Genomic DNA, 16,422 nt, shown 5'->3' on the forward strand with positions numbered 1-16,422 from the left:
AGGCAGTTCCTTAAGAGTCTGAAGCGCCCCATTGATGTGACAGCTCCTCCTGCAGTACCGTGAGGAGCCCTCCATGTTCCCAACAGCCGTGCTCGAGGTGCCAGCGCGCGGCCTGGCTCCTCCTGACTCCTCCGTGCACTCGTGGAAGTACTAAAATCCACTTCAGGATCCCACATGGGCAGTGAATAACGCTTGATAACACTTGCAGCCCTCCGAGGTCTCTCCTGCCCCCTGTGCAGGCGGGTGGGCAGGCACAAAGGCCGCCTCAGCAGGTGACGGACAGCAAAGGCACTGCCCGGTGTGTGAAGATGCCACATGGCTGAAGGCCTGGAGACGAGGCAGACACAAAACCTCTCGATCTGTGCTTCCAGAAGCCTCGGGGCTGCCTGGCAGTACCGTGGCAGGAGAGCCACGCAAGCACCAAGCCACGTTCTCCGCCACATGCAGCTTCTGAGACATCCCCACCGAGGGACCCGCGCAGACACATCCGAGGATGGAGCCTGGCCAGGAAAATCCATAAATCTACTGATCTGCTCTGCTTTAACCACCGCCTAAATCCTCAGTATTACGCCGCACCAGCATCCAGCTCCCATGAGGAAAGGCAGCGTTGCACACCAAAAATTGCGAGCGAGGGATTAAGAAAAGTAGCAGGCTCTCCGAACTGCATGAGGGGGAGGCAACCTGCAGCCAGGCCCCGGGCACCTCGAGCAGCAACAGCAAGTTGTAAAGCAAAATTAGGCCACTACTAAAAGCTGGAGACTGCAGCTTCTACAGGGATGTGTCCATGGAGGCAACACGACGCAGCACAAGGTCAACCAGATGAACAGCCCGGCAGGATAAGGGCGGCCACGCTCAAGGCCTTACCCGGTGTTTTGGCTACCCCGATTTCCATGTCAGCAGAAGACGCCCTGCTTTGCAGCACTATCTCTGTGAGAAAAGCTCTGGCTGCAGTAAACAGGCCCCGAACGCCTTGCGAGATGCCGGCCCCGCTGGGACGAGCAGCCTGCAGCACACAGTGCGGGCAGCGCTGGGGCAGGGCTGCCTCAGGACAGGGCTTTCCTCCGAGCAATTCCTCACCTGAGCATTCCTGAAAATGGAATAAATCTAAAGAGGGATTTTTGTCAGTGCTCAGAGGGGAAGGTTTTCTGTTTTGCCTGTATTTTCTGAGGTGTATGTTTCGGCACAGCAGCAGAAACTGGGGGAACATACCCACGCAAGCCTGTAGGATAATCTTAGCAGTATTACACCAGGTCTCTGGCTCAACGCAGACACCTCCGCGTGCTTATTTATGCGTACTCCCTGCGTGGTTTCAACACAAGAGCCGTGTTTTGTACCAGAAACACGAGGAATACTCTGTCTCCGTGGGTTACCACACCTCAAGGATCCTGGAGCCCCTGAGAGCAACCTGGTTTTAATGGAGAATTAATTCACTGAACACCTTGCAGGCACATCAGCATAATTTTCTCTCCACTGGCTAAACAGAACAGCGAATTCACCTTTGACAAAGATCCTCCTTCAGAAACAAACGTTAGCAAAAACAAATAAACAGCTTTGAGCTTTCTAAGTACAAGTCCTTTTCTTTCCCAGCTGTACATCTTCTTGCCTCTTCGAGCCATGCAAGTCCCGTGCCAGCGACAAACTTCACGCTTGACCAGCCTTTGGCTCCCTCCTGTTTGTGGCTATCTGAGCTGCTCATCTTAACAGAAAACGCGGCGTGCTCTCCATCCACCGACTGCCAGTTGTAATCGGGGCCGTATCTGAGGATGCAGGAGCAGTATCAGCATGTGAAAACTGCGAGCTGGTTTTCCTGCCCTGCTCTGTGAACAACAAAGTCATTTGCATCACCCTTGCTGACCAAGGATCCTGCCGCTGCTGAGGACAAAAGGACGCAGCTCACGTAAATTCTTGCACAAGTCCTGTTATATTTTAATTGAAGCACTTCACCTGCTGCCAAAATCCTCCTCAGGACAGAGGAAGCCCACCTGCACAGCAGGCTGAGCAGCAGGCTGGGGTTAGAGGTGCTCACAGCTGTGTTTCGGGCAGGATTTCTGCTGGTCCCGCAGCAAGCAGTGGCAGGACAGCCGCCGCTCATCCAACAGCACCGTGGTGGGCTCACTGCATGGGACACCTCGCTTGGAAGGGAGGGCAATCAGGCACGTACGTGAGCATGGAAACCTTCACAGGTGCTGGTCTATTTTAATTAATACAAGGGTTAAATTGGGCTTCCTAAATTGCTCTTCTCCCGTTTTCCAGCCATTGGACCCAGTCAGCTAAATTTCTTGCTTTTCATGAATGCATTCAGCACAGGGAAATCACCCTTGAATACCTATTCCAGGCATTACGGTTTCTCATATAAAAGTGCATTTTCAAAACAAAAAGAAAAGCATTTTCCCCCGGTGTTTCAAGTACGCCGTTAGTGCACTCAGCCATCTCCAGATTAAAGAAGAAATTTGTCTTTCTTCTACTGATAGAAAACGCAGAACTAATTCCCAAGTCAAGATGATTCCTTAGACCCTCACAACCTCCTTTCATCTTCCTTTTCTTTCCTTTACCAAGACCCAGCACAGCTTTGATAGTGCCTCTGCTCGGTGCTGGCACCGCTGCGCCAACCTGCTCTGCCCCAGGGAGCTGTCTGGGGATGAACGTAGCTCCTCCTCACACCCTAATCCAAACCCACAGCTCGGCCAGTTCTGAAATACGGCTTGTTGGCATCAGAAAAGCACGTTTCACTTCATACACACGTACATACACACAGGGGGACCAAAACAGACACCTCACCTGCAGAATACAGTGGAAAATGAATGGGAGCAGAGGATGAGAAGCAAACAAAACCTCGGGAGATGATAAAAGGAGATTTGTAAATACATCAAAGAGAAAAAGATGCCCTAAAATGCCAGAAAATAAACAAACTAAAGCGCTGCTCTTCGACTTCTGGGTAGCTGAGGGAGACAAATGAAAGGCTTTAAAGGGAAGCTCATATGGGTCTGCAAAGGTGACTTCAAAGAGCCAAATGCCAGCTGCCAGGTCCCAAATCACCACGCTAGCTGGAGAGGCACAGCGGGCTTCCCAATGTGTCCAACACATGTTCACAGGGGAAGGCAGCGAGGATTTCCATTTCATTTTCCCGCTGATTACAGCAAGCGCTGGGCAGTTGGGAGACTTTTACTTCTAATCTCTCTCCTGCTGCTCAGTTTTGGGAGCTCGTGGCAATTCCAGCTTTATTTTTCAAGAAGGCGACGACGATAACTCTCACCCTGTGTCTTCCCACTGCAGCACAGCAAGGCTTGGAGAAAAAGCCACAGGTGAAAAACGCTGCAAAGCACAAAGCTCGTGTTTTATTTAACAAAAAGAACGACGTGCATTTACCGTACTTGGATATTCATTTAGATGATCAAGAGAACAGGCGTTTGTACTTGAAGCTCGGAAGGGAGCAGAGCTGCATTTTCACAGCTCCACGCGCGGGGAGAGGCTCGCTGCAGGGATGTGACAACCTCCAGACTAGTTCATTGCAAGGCGACACGATTTTTAGAGAAACCAGATTTGCGACAGCTCCTCGGAGTGATCCATAAGCTAGATGTGATCACAGAGGGATTGACATTATTACCAAATTCTTCCCGGCCTAGCCCGCAGCCCATGTTACCAACCATCATTACGCCACACTTGCTTCCTCAGCCTCCCCGAAGAGCTTTGGTAGCTGTGCCATCGAGCAGCACCTCGTGCAAACGCACCGACAGACAAATCTCCCTCCGTTTGTAGGGGATGCCATGCCCCACGATGCTCAATATAGGACGGACTGGGGATGCCTGCTTTAGGGCCAGCTCCCCTCTGAAGTTCGCGCTGCTCCAGATGCCCCCCAGCCACCACATCCCGTCTCGGTGCCCGGTGTCCTGCCTGGCTCCGAGGGCGCAATGCGGCTAAAGACAGGGCAGCGCTGGGTTATTGTGGCTGGGCACAGACAAACAGTGGGGATCTACCAAAGCAGCACGAGGCTGCAGCTCCGCAGAGGCTCCCGTACACGCACACAGCATCAAAGCTCCCTCTGGGCCACACTGCGAGTTCAATATTTGTGATAGCAGCTCGTTTCATCTCCCGCGTTTGCGAGGCTCGCAGAGCCGGGCAGAAAGCCCTTTGAAGCACTCCCAAACGCACTAAATTATTGGGAATGTTTGTCCGAAAAGCGCTCAGCATGCTCCACAGGGCCATCCCCATCCCTCCCAGGCCTCTGAGGAGGGAGGCAGGACGGCAGGAGTAGGAGAGGGACGTGCCAGAACATCGGATGGGTGAACAACCAGAATTTCTGGATTCAACCATTTGCTTCTTCGCGTTAATTACTGGCTTCTGAAAGACTTCAGAAACGTTGCCAATTTGTGCAACCCTCTATTCTTTGCTTTTGGCCTCCACTATACAGTCATTTTGGAGACAAACAAGTAACAGATGTACAATCTATATTCTCCCCAAGTCCTTTTATAGTAAAATGACTTCTGGCCAGATAATGTGTATTTAAAGAGAAGAAGAAAAGAAAAAAAAGAAAACAACAACAACAATTCCTGCGTTTTCAGATATCTCCCACAACACCCAAACACGCCCCAGAAGGACTGAGACTTCTTCCCAGCCTCCTGGAGGCTTCAACCATCTCCCAGTGGGACCGATTTCTGTCCTCGGCCAGTATCTGCATGGAGGAGAGCGGCCAAGGCAGAGCACTGCGTTGACTCCCACCACCTCCACGACAGCCTGGCGGCGGTGGCTGGGGCATCTTCCTATGAATGCTTCCAAAAACAAAGCAGAAAAGCACAGCAGAAGGGTGTCCAAGAGCACAGCCATCGGTGACGGTGCTCCCAGCTGAATCCCAGCCCCAATTGGCACCGGGCAGCCCTGGTACATGGACAGGCAGCTGGCAGGGTGCTGGTAAGGGTGTCCCCGCGTGCCTCCCCGTGCTCCAGCTGCAGGACGGCCGGGCAGGCGCTGTGCCAGCCCTGCAGTCACCCCGGAGAGCTGCAAGGCAGAGTCCTGGGGGTCCACGCAGCGCACGGCGCTCCTCTGAAGGCCATTCAGCGCCGACACAATGCGGCTATTGTGCTGCCTTCTGAATATCCTCCCCAAATATATGTTTAAAGATGCACAGCTACAGAAGACAAGCACTTGTTTTGTCAGAGATCCCACGGCAGATTGAAAACCAACACGCAGCTAATTTCTCCAGCATGTTAGTTACGACAGAGCGCGGGCGAGTTATACATTATCCGAGCCTTTATGCAAGGAAGCGGCGGGGCAAGGCAGGAAGGCGCTATTTTAGGAGGAGACGGTGCCTGGGACAAATTAATGCTTGCCTTCTCCAACACACCACGCGTTCTGCTGTGCATCGAGAGCTATAGCACTAGAAAGCCGATGATCGAGGCCGAAACAACCGGGGTGAGGGAAACCAGGCTCAGTTAAACCAGGGCAGCCCGTCACGTAGCTGCCTGCACACCCCGGAGCTAAAACCCTGCTCGTTTTGCCATGCTGACCCCTCAGAATTGAAATGATCAGGGCCGGAGATTGGGAAATGCCTTTTTTTCCAGCAGCACCAGCTGAAGGTGTTTCTAGCGGAGAAGCAGGCTGAGGTGATGCTGGAGCTCTGAAGCGCTCGAGGCTCGGGCTGGATTTCTTTCTAGCACGATTATAAATCACGTTGAAGGAGCTGGTGTCACTTGTTTCCCATCCCAAATTCCCAGATGGACTCTCCCAAACAAACAAAGAGGAAAACAAACAATAATTCATCTCGGCTTGTCTAAAATGTGGCCACACATCACTCGCTGCAGCAGCCTTCCCCAGCGAGAGCAGCTGCCTCGCAGCCCCGGCCGGGATGCGCCTTTCTCCCTCTTCCTCTCAGGAAGCAGGACGTGTGCTTTTGCTTCCCAGCTGGTTTTGAGGCTCAGTCCTTACCCACCAAAGCAAACGACCTTCACCTGCGGCACCCTTCCTTACTCCCCACAAGGAACCAGCGAGCAGTCGCCCCGCTTGCTGCTCCCCCCCACGGCTCCCTGCACCAGCGAGCGCCGCGGTCCCCACCATAATGCGCTCCATTCACACGCCTGAGACAGCCCAGATGCTTAAAAATAAACTGCTGCTGAAGAGCGTGGCTGAATTAGCATGTTTTGCATAATTAATTTCATTGTGCTGTGGAGAGCCCTTCAGCTCGTGCTGGGCGCGGGGTCGGGCCGGCAGCTGGGGCGCGGGCAGCGCTGGGTGCCAGCACCCCACCGGGCTGCCACCACGCCGGCTTCACGGGAAGCCCACCTTGAAAAAGCACAGCAAAGGCCCTGCCGTGTGTTAAATCGCTTCAAATTTGCTGTTTCTGTGATTTAAGAGCGTTGTTTGGGAGCTCCCATTCAGCAACTTGATCTCAAAGCGGCTGCTCCAAGCACAGCACCACCACACGCCGCAGCACGGCAAGAAAGAAAAGCAAAACTGAAATCGATCGTGGGGACCTTCCCATTTCTCAAAAAGGAGCAAACAATAGGTTGGATTCATTCTTGTTTCTCTGAGCTGGATGCAACAGCACTGAAAAATGGGCAGAAATGCTGACAGCCCAAGATTAAAAACGTATTTGGGGGAACTTTGCTTTGGGGGAATTTTGCGTCCGGTAACACTCCAATGAGCAAACAAAGGATCAGAAAGTGAAGGTCAAAACTTGGTTTCACTTTAGGATGCACTCGAGGCTACAAATAACAATGGGGAAAAAAAAGAAAGGAAAAAAAAAGCAATTCCTGGAGGGTCACTCACCCCCTCAGAGTAAGAGCTGGCTGACTCAGACAACAGATTTACACCACCTTCCTGGGAAAAATATTTTATTCAGCAGGTGGAAGCCTGGAAGGGGGAGCAGAGGACAGGCAGGACATGGCACAGACATCCCGCTGCAGCCCTGCACGAGGGCACCGGGGCTGCCCCAGCACCAGGAACACGCTGCCCTCCTGCTAAACAGCCACACGGGCAAAAAGCAGGGCTGGCAGTCAGCGTGCATACCTCCAGGCAGCTGGTTTGTTTTACGGAGGAGCTGGGCTCTTTACAAAGTTTCTTGAATAATTTACAACCTTTGTCAAAAATCCTAGAGAAACGAGAGGTTCCACCAGCTCTGAACTGGCTGGGGTTATTCTGAACAAATACGCGGGGGAAATCTGGCGTTTGCCTTGGTGATTTTGCTGGATTTGCTGTTCAGGAATGTTTCTGTAGGCTTTAATTCTGTTTACTCAGCACGGAAAGGTAAAGCATCTTGAAGGGTAAAAAAGCATCCTGAAGGGTAAAAAAGCATCCTGAAGGGTAAAGCACACCTGAAACACAGCGACAAGGGCAGCACGTGGCTCTCACCTGGTGCCAGTCTCCTCCTGGAGGTGATGGACCCACTGTTGTCCTCCCGCACACATCCATCCCTCCTGCCCACCCCACTCCGTCCCCGCGCGTTGCAGTCACCACCAAGTGACACACGCAGCCTGACAGAATGGGTTCAGAGCTCCGGCACAGCAGCCCAACAAATTAAGGCGATTATTTTACACGGAAATTCGGCACACACAAGAACATAGGCACACGCATCCGTTCTCGAAGCCTTGCAGGTTCCCAGGCACTGAATTGATTTCAGGAATGCTGAACACCCACTGGGCTGCCCTCGTGGCTCAGACGCCCAACAAAAACAAACCACCCAGCTCTACGCAAATATTCCCCTGCGATACCTGGGCAGAACAGCTTGGAAATGCCGTTTACGAGGCAGCCTGACAGATGTTGTACCGTGCAGCAGTTGTCTGCTCCGCGAATTTAACCCGTCACAAACAGCTATTTTTAAACGTGACTTATTCGGTTGTTTCTTCGGGGAAAAGGTATCATTGCTTGAAGCGTTTAAATGAGATCCCGAGGAAGGAGCCCAGAGGCAGGGATCTGCCAGACAGAAGGCAACACATCAGGGCTCTCCAATTTCTGAAATTTCAGTAAACTCCTTTTCCCGAACGCTGTTCCTAAAGCTAATTTAGCGCCTCTCAGCTTCCATCCCATGGCTTTCAGATCCCATAGAAACAAGGCAAACTTCGCCTGGTACAGGGCGTCTCAATTGAAACTCATCCCCATAGAGTCGTGCTCAGTGTGGGAACCACACCAAGGCCGCCGGTGCCCCACCAGCCCCACCCAAATGGCAGGACCCAAAGAGCACCTTGCAGACCCCCCCTGCAACAAGACCACGTCCCTTTTCGTGATCTGCAGCCCCTAAGCTGTACACATTACAAAACAATGCACGCTGCATTTGATAGAGGATTAGGAAAAAGAATGGAAAACAGCTGGGAACCGTTACAGGCTCTCACCCCCAGCTCACGAATTCCTCGGCAATAGACACCGCGCTGCTCCCTCGCCCCGTGTGGAAAACGATGCTCGGCCCAAATCCCTGGTGAAGGAGGGGAATTAGAAGAAGTGCCGACCAGCAGAGCCCCGTCAGCGGGGACTTTCCAGGCTGGTCCCATGTCCCCAGAGGCAGAGCAGAGCAGAAAGCAGCCCCGTGCCCTCCCTACGTGCCCCCAGCCCCTCCGTCCCACGGGAGCGGGCACAGAGAGCTCTGTGAAACCGACCAGTGCTCGGTGGGGGTAAGAGGATATTTCCTGCTAACCTCCCCGCAGATATGTAATCCGGCAGTCACATTATGTCAATCACAGCTCATTAGGCAACGATTTGCCCTGCCAGCTCCGTCCCGGCCGCTTCCTCCCAACCACGTGTCGTTTGCAAACACGCAGCCCCGCTAGGGGTTCAGAGGAGACCACCCTGCTGCCGGAGCTGCTGCCGCTGCGATGGGGAGCCTGGCTATTGCCCCGGTGCCTCCCAGCTCACCACATCACCCAGCGTGTCCACGGACACGTAGGGCACTCACACACGCTGAACAACGGCTTCCTAGTCGATAAATTAGGGTTGGAGACCAGCATTTGGGATTTACACGCACATACGCTGTGTGTCTGTAGGAGAAAGATGGGAGAAAAAGAATCCGAGGCAGCTGAAGAGGAAGGTGGAGCACGGTGAGGGACTGACCCAGCCCACCCTCAGCAATGCCCGTGGCACTGTCACTGCTGAAGGAACACGTCAGCACCGTTAGATTTGAGAGCTTCGCTGACAAACAGTGACCCGGAGCGCTTCTCCCATCACCTCCTGCAATTTAGGCGCCTCAGACCTCAAAGAGTGAGGCTAACCAAGGAGGCAATAAGATGACTGTGTGTGACTGAAGCAGCCAAACTGCTACAGCAGAGACCTGCCACAAAACGACGGCTGCTAATGACCCAGCAGACACAAGGCAGCGCACACGTGTACCATCTCCAGGCGCCCTGCTGCTCGTCCACCCGCCGCACAGACCACAGAGCTACTGGAGAAGATTAGGGCAGCATGTTCCAAGTGGAAAAAATAAGGCAGCAGTCAACGTTACAGCACTTATGGTAAAAATGTGACCATCCTGCACGCTCTTCATGGACATGCACGTGGCTCGGAGGGCAGCACCACGAGCGTGGCAAAGCAGGGACCTTCCCCTCATGGCCCCAGGGTTTATGCACGAACAGAGACAGCCAGCTCAGCGTGATGATCGTGTACCTGCAGGCAACTTCATCGGTGTCAAAAGTGGTCTTGGAAACTTCATTAGCAGTAATAAAATCAGCACTGCCAGCAAAGCCCTTCGGGATCCCATCGGTGCGCGAGGAATGGTTATGCCAGGCTAAGTTCTTAAACCAGAGTGCTGAGAAGGTGAGCTCCAGTTCCAGGAAGTTCAGCATCTCTTTCTTCATACTCATCTCCTGACTAATCCCCTCTCCCTACAGAAATCTCTGGTTTTCCCCAGTCTGCCATTCCTTTCTCATTAATCTCGGCTATTTCACAGCCTGCCCAATGCTGGGGTTTAACCAGTGCCACAGCCATCTCCCCCTCCGCGCTGCAGAGAAAACAAAATAATAACAGCCTTGGAGTTTATCCTTCCACAAACCGGTCAGATATTTCCTGGAAGCTGCAGCAAACCCCAGCCATCCCTCGCTGGTTTCGAGAGCAGGCTAAAGGCAGTTCTCAGCTTGCCGTGCCAGCAGCGGCCCTCCAGCCCCATCTTGCAGCTCCTCCTGCCAGGAGCCGAATCGGGACCCGACAGAGCGATCCCACAGCGTTTGCAGTGCCACGGCTCCCTCCAGCACAGCAGTGACCGCTCCTCCGAGCCTGAACTTGAGCCCACCTCCTGCAAACAGATGCCACCCGCTCCTTGCGAGTGCTTTAAGAAATCACAAGCTTGGTGCTGCTGTCTCCTGTATTCCTGCTCCGTGTGTCTCTACGGCACTCTGCTGCTTCTCCCTTGCACCGTCGCAGTCGGCAGGTCCTCAATTTTTCCTCCTGCTGGCTGTACGTGAGGGTTAAGCCGGGCTCCCCGGGGCAGGACTCGCTGAAGCAGGGCTCGGGGGCTGCAGGCGCGGGGCGAGAGCAGGCGTTTTCCAGTAAACCTCGTCATCGCTCAGCATTTGGCTCGTCGGCGGGGGGTTCCCAGCTGAATAGGCTGATTCTTCCCTCAGACACCATAATCTAATTGGGTCTGAGCAGGACGAAACCCGCGCACATAGCAGGCAGCGCCCACCCCGAGCAGCGGCACCGGGGGGCTGCGAGTCCCCGTCCCCATCACAGGACCCTCTGGGGCAGTTTTTGTGGGGCGTGACGGGCTCGGGGGGTACCACACACACACATTTACACCCCTTTTGCTGCCCAGCTCCTGTTTTCAACCCAAAAGCGAGTTAAGCCCCGGAGCCCCGGGTGCAGGGCCGTGGAGCTGGGTGCAGGGCGCCCTTTGTGCTCCCCAGGTGCAGCCTTCACCCAGGGGAACCCAAACCACAGCCCAAACCCTCAATGTGGCTCACCACAACCCCGGGGGGGGCTCCGGCACCCTCCACCCCGCTCCCCTCCCAGCCTCCCTGCCTCCCCCCTTCCCTTTCCTTCTTTCCCCTTCCCCTTCTCTCCCTCCCCGCCCCCGGCCGGCCGCGGGCAGACAATGGGGCTCACCAGCACGACGGCGAAGCGCTCCTCCAGCTCTCCGGGCTCGGGCATGGGCAGCTTGAGGGGCGCGCTGTGTGCCCGCAGCTCCGGCTGCTGCGCGTCCACGCTCCCCGCGTTGCCCATGGCGGCGGCGGCCCCGCCGGCCCCTCCGCGCTGCCTCCGCGCTCCGCCGCCGCCGCCGCCGAGCCAGGCGGGCTGGGCGCCCCGCGGTCGCCCTCTAGCACCGCCGGCGGAACGCCATGGCTCGCCGCCCTCGTCCTCGCCCTCCCCCCGGGGCGGGCTCGCTCCGGCTCCGGCTGCGGCTCCTGCTCCTCCGGCCCCGGCTCCCCCGCATGCCGCCCCGCACACAGCCCCGCTCCGCTCCGCCCCCGGCCCGCGGCGCGCTGGGACTCGTAGTCCCGCCGAGACCCCTCAGCCCGCCCCGCCGCCCCCGGCATCCATCTTACCTCACAAGGGCGGGACCGCGGGGGTCGCCTCACGCGGCCGTGGGTTGGGGCTCCCTGACAGGAGTTGGGGCACCCAGCCGTGGTTTGGGGTGCCCAACCGTGATTTGAGGTGCCCTGACAAGAGTTGGGGTGCCCTGACAGGAGTTGGGGTCCCCTGACAGGAGTTAGGGTGCCCTGACAGGAATTGGGGTGCCCTGACAGGAGTTAGGGTGTCCTGACAGGAGTTGGGGTCCCCTGACAGGAGTTAGAGTGCCCTGACAGGACTTGGGGTGCCCTGACAGGAGTTGGGGCACCCAGCTGTGGTTTGGGGCACTCAGAAATGGTTTGGGGTGCCCTGACAGGAGTTGGGGCATCCAGACATGGTTTGGGGCACCCAGACGTGGTTTGAGGTGCCTGGACATGGTTTGGGGTGCCCAGCCGTGGCTTAGGGGTGCCCTGACAGGAGTTGGGACACCCAGACATGTTCTGGGGCACCGAGACATGTTTTGGGGCACCCAGACGTGGTTTGGGGCACCCAGACGTGGTTTGGGGTGCCCTAACAGGAGTTGGGGTGCCCTGACAGGAGCTGGGGTGAAGATGCCACCCGAGCTGTGTTTGCTCAGAGCCACACAAGCTGTGTAAGCAATTTGCAGGGAGTCCTCCTGAGGCGGCCTCGCTTTCCAGCCCCACAGACCGGGTTTGGGTTTTGTGAAGATGGGGTGTGAATAAATCCCAGAGCTCAAGGTGGCACTGCCTAAACAAACCCATAAACACCTCCGTGTTGCCTCAGCGTCACCCCACAGATCGCCCTTGTCCCCTGTGCATCAAAGCCACTCTCTCGCCAGATGTTGCCTTGACTTTTTTTACCATTTCCTGTAAACTCTGGACCAAAAAGATCACAATGGTCAAGCCCAGACCCCATTAACCCTTGGGGCTTGCTCTCCTTTCACCCCGCGGCATTACAAGCACCAGCCAAGCGGCGAGGAGCCTGCCGTGGGTTAGGAGAACTCCGCACCTTGGCCACGATGGCACTGACCCACTTGGTGACCCTGCTGCATCGCACTGATGCTGTTTTATCCTCCACCTGAGGCCCGATTCCTTCCCTGCCACCCACCTGGCAATCCTCATCCCTGTTTTATATTAGCGTGCGATTGCCCTTCCAAAAAGGAATGAATTTCACCAAGCCTCACGGTCACGAGGGCACGCTCGCTGCCTCCTGGCCCGTTCTCGCTTTAGCATTGCAGAGGGGTTTGCATCTGCACCCCTTTGGTGCACGGTGCCGTGCCAGCTCGCAATTACAAATAAAATTGCAAACATCGTTAAAGGCTCTCAGCCATTCCGTGCGAAGTTCTGCATCTCTGCTGCCAGCTCGTTCAGGAAAGGCAGTGAATCTCCTCAATCAAATTACGCAGGGATTCACCAGCGCTCTCACCTGGCAGGCAGCAGTAAGCATACCGGTGCGCTCCGCAAAGGGGTTTGGCCAGACCCATCAATTTCTGCTGGGATACGGGATATTTTTGGCTTTGCCTGGTAGGAGTTGGTAACTATCCACACGGAGATTCATCTGGGGGGAAAGAAAAGCAAGAAAACGTGCATGAATATTCAGCAAGAGGAGAGCGCGGCATGATTGGAAACGTTCTTGTCCAACAGACAAAAATTTCTTAAAACTGTTAACACCCTAAAATGCTTACAATATCCTTCATAAACTATTTTTTTTTTTAATCTGTAGGCTGTCCTTTATTTAATTAAGCTTCTCAAGAGCCCTGTGAGATAAGGGAGCATCAGAGTACTGCAGAGGAGGGCTGGGGGTCAGGGTGCAGGGTGATGCAGACCACCTGTAGCCACGGGTGCTGGGTTTGCCCAGCCGCGAACCTGCCCATGCTGCAGAGCACTCCCAGCTGCAAAGCAGGACCACGAGAACTTAGTTTTTGGAATTAGGGGAAATCATCTCAGCATTGATTCTGTGATTCTGTGATTATTTAATCCCTCTGGATGAGGGAAGGCATTCGGGGGACCGGGAGCTGCTGCTCGCCATGCATACCTGGGGAAGGTGAGGATAACGGCAGGTCCGACTGGATTCCTTGGCTGACGCGGAGGCAAGGAGCCAGGGGCTGTCCTGCAGCCAGCTCAGCTCCCACTCACGCTATAAGGCACACTCAGTTCAAAACCAGACCAGCGAAATTTTTAATGAAAATCACCGTCCATGCGCACGGCGGCTGCTTACTGTGAACGCAGCGTGCACAAAGGGAAGGAGTCCTTTTAAGAGAACAAAATGAGTTTTGAACAATTTGCTGCAGTCCGTCGCTGGGGTGCCAACATTTGCAAGCATTAAAATCAGCATGGCGGCGTTGCTGAATAAAAAGCTCTTTAGCTGGCTCACGCTTAAACTAAAGAAATTACTCTGGGATAAAAAAATAATTAACAAGACCTCAGTTTTGCAATTATTTATTTAAACCAGCCACACCATTTCTAGTTTCCAGAGCTCATCCCAGGCATCCGAGCTGTTCAGGCAGGGTGATGCCAGCAGGGTGTCCCTGGCTGAGCCAGGGTTAATGGCCACACCAACTCCACAAGGGCTCCGAGCCGTAATCACATGTGGAATTTCACTGGGGAATGGGACAAATACTTCCCAGCCTTTACCGAAGCCATCCAATAGTTCTGTCACCAAGACCTCCGTGTCAAAACAAAGCTGCAAGTTTGGGTTCAAGCCTTTCTTAAATTCCTCTGAACTACTGGACTGGGATCATTTTATGAAGCCTCGTTTTCCCCAGTGCTCAGCATTTCCTGATAGATCCTGAGCTGACATTTCTGTGCAGTCCCAGACGATTTGATTTAGCGCTTTTGAAGCTGGCGGGTCAGTGTCAGGCTTTAATAAATAGCCGGGTACGAGCTCAGCAGTGGCAGAGGTGGTGTTCATTCATAATAAAGATGTGCTGCGAGCGTAAACCCCATCGTGAGCTGAGCGTGCACATAAGAAGAGATTATTGATGGCAGCACAGGAACAGCTGACCTTGCCTGGAAGACTACAGAGGGCTTCTTCTATAATAAATGGGGAAAAAAAAAAAAAAAAAAAAGGATTCTGAGAATAGCCTTTTCAAGGAAAATCATCTTCTGCAGTGATACCCTGATGATAGGAGATCAGGGACTTGAGCGATAGTCTTTATCCTTGTGCACATCAGCTGTTGAAGAGGAGGAAGTTTCACTGGGGCTGCCGTGTTTCACCCAGCACCACGTATCTGCTCATCTCCCTCACTGCCTGGTAGCCTTGTATTTATTGAGATTTCCTCCTGCTACCAGCAGCCTGCCTTATCTAGCCCCAGCAGCCTGCAGAAATAAGGTGTAAAATAATGGGCCGGCCCGTTGGGCTGAGCAGCATTGCAGGCTATCTCTGCAGGGCGCATGTTTTGTTCAAAAATCAATTAAACACAAATCTGCAAGCCACCTGGAACCCAAAAAGGCTGCAGTCACTCTGAAGGGCTAGGAATTGGTTTATTGGCTTTGACTCTGATTTCCTCCTCGCAGCTACGCCCTGCTGTAGCAGTGCTGACGGCCTTGGACTTGGGGAGATGAGAGGCAGTCCCGACGGCAGCGAGCTCCAGATACAGCATCCCCGCATCCATGGGCACGGGGACCTGCAGCCGTTCAGCCCAAGAGCGGCTGGCACAAGGATTTTGCATCTCTCTTCTTATCCTTTATTTATTTCTTAGAAATCTTCGGGCTCGCTCACCGAGGCCAGGCTGCGCGCGCGGCAGAGCTGGCGGGGACGCGGCGGTGAGAGCTCTCTCTAGAGCCCGGAGAGTGCAACTCTCAGCAGGAATCTGAGCACGTGCATTCGCAGAGGAGCCGCAGTCATGGCAAACACCCCGACTGCTGCCTCTGCTGCTTTATTGAGCCCTATTTCTGCAGGTGAGGCAGCACTGGTTCGGCACAGCCACGACCGCTCGCTGAGAGCAAAGCTGCTGGGCACAGCCTGGGGTATTTTTAGCAAAGCTCTCATCCTCCTGCTTCCCAAGGCAGCCAGTCTGGGGAAAAACGTGGTTCCGGGAAGCAGCATGAGCATTTGGTCCGTGGGATGGAGCGCGGAGAGCGTCTGCTGTGAGACGTGTCCCTGGGAGATGTCCTGCCAAACACGGGGTGCTCGCTCATCTGCCACCAGGATCCTGAGAAATGAAGGCGATTTATGGCTGAATTTTTCCACGCACCGGGTACAGATTTGCAGGGTGTGCTCTCCCAGCCCCCTGCTGGCACACCACCCCCGCACCCTGCCTCCCCAGCCCCTCCTGCACCCACCGGGGGCTGCAGCATCGCCCAGAGCCGAGCAGGGAGAGGCTCCCCGGGGCAGCAGCAGCCCCCAAATGGGTGCAGAGCTTCCCGCACGCCCCCAGCCCCCAGCCACGGGCAGGGGTCCCCGAACATCCCCAGGAGCCCCGTGTGCGGCCCGCTGCCATCCCACTCGCAGCAAATGTCCCACGAGCGGTGTCCCGTGGCGCGGCTGGGAGCTCGCCGGTGATTTACGGGCAGGAAGGCAGGCAGACAAAACCCAACTTCTGAGTTCCCAGAAAGGCAAAGAATTGCAAAGGCTCGGGAAAATGAGATAATGGAGCAGCAAAGAATGGGAGGGGATGAGTCAATAGTCAGCAGTACTTGTATCTGGGTGTAAAGCAGCACTTTCTGAACGCAGGAGCTGGAGGCAAGGCGAGATGTGTGTCTGTGCGCCCGCCTGGAGCTTTCAGCCCGCAGGACCTGTGGCTATCGAAGAAGCCATCATCAAGCGGGGATGTTTCCTGACTTTGGCAGGTTGTTTTTATTAATTGCAAACATTCTCCTTCTCCCCTGCTCTGCCCAGAACGCCTGCCAGCGTGCGGGTCCCAGCACCGAGCTCCAGCGGCTCCGTGGCCTCGGTGGCGGTGGGACAATGGCAGCCTTGTGCCGGGCCGGCAGCGAGCTCGGTGCGCGGCCACCCCATGCTCGGGCGGCAGCGCCACACAAG

The 16,422-nt window shown here is 54.9% G+C and overlaps 1 protein-coding gene across 9 annotated transcripts in view; it reads right to left on the minus strand.

Annotated features, from left to right (window-relative positions):
- FMNL2 (formin like 2) overlaps positions 1–11,371 on the minus strand; it is a 102,752-nt gene extending 91,381 nt beyond the window's left edge. For 5 of the 9 annotated variants that reach the window (XM_072041344.1, XM_072041348.1, XM_072041345.1 and 2 more), the window contains exon 1: positions 8,319–8,489. In XM_072041344.1, coding sequence (XP_071897445.1) covers positions 8,319–8,474 — 156 coding nt within the window. In that variant the 5' untranslated portion in view covers positions 8,475–8,489. Of the gene's footprint in view, positions 1–8,318; positions 8,490–11,013 lie in introns of those variants that run through there. The other 4 variants (XM_038182396.2, XM_027459526.3, XM_038182398.2 and 1 more) reach the window with 3 other exon arrangements.
- Positions 11,372–16,422: the final 5,051 nt, after the last annotated feature.

This window comes from Anas platyrhynchos, chromosome 7, assembly GCF_047663525.1.
Source record: "Anas platyrhynchos isolate ZD024472 breed Pekin duck chromosome 7, IASCAAS_PekinDuck_T2T, whole genome shotgun sequence".
Classification (NCBI taxonomy): Eukaryota; Metazoa; Chordata; class Aves; order Anseriformes; family Anatidae; genus Anas; species Anas platyrhynchos.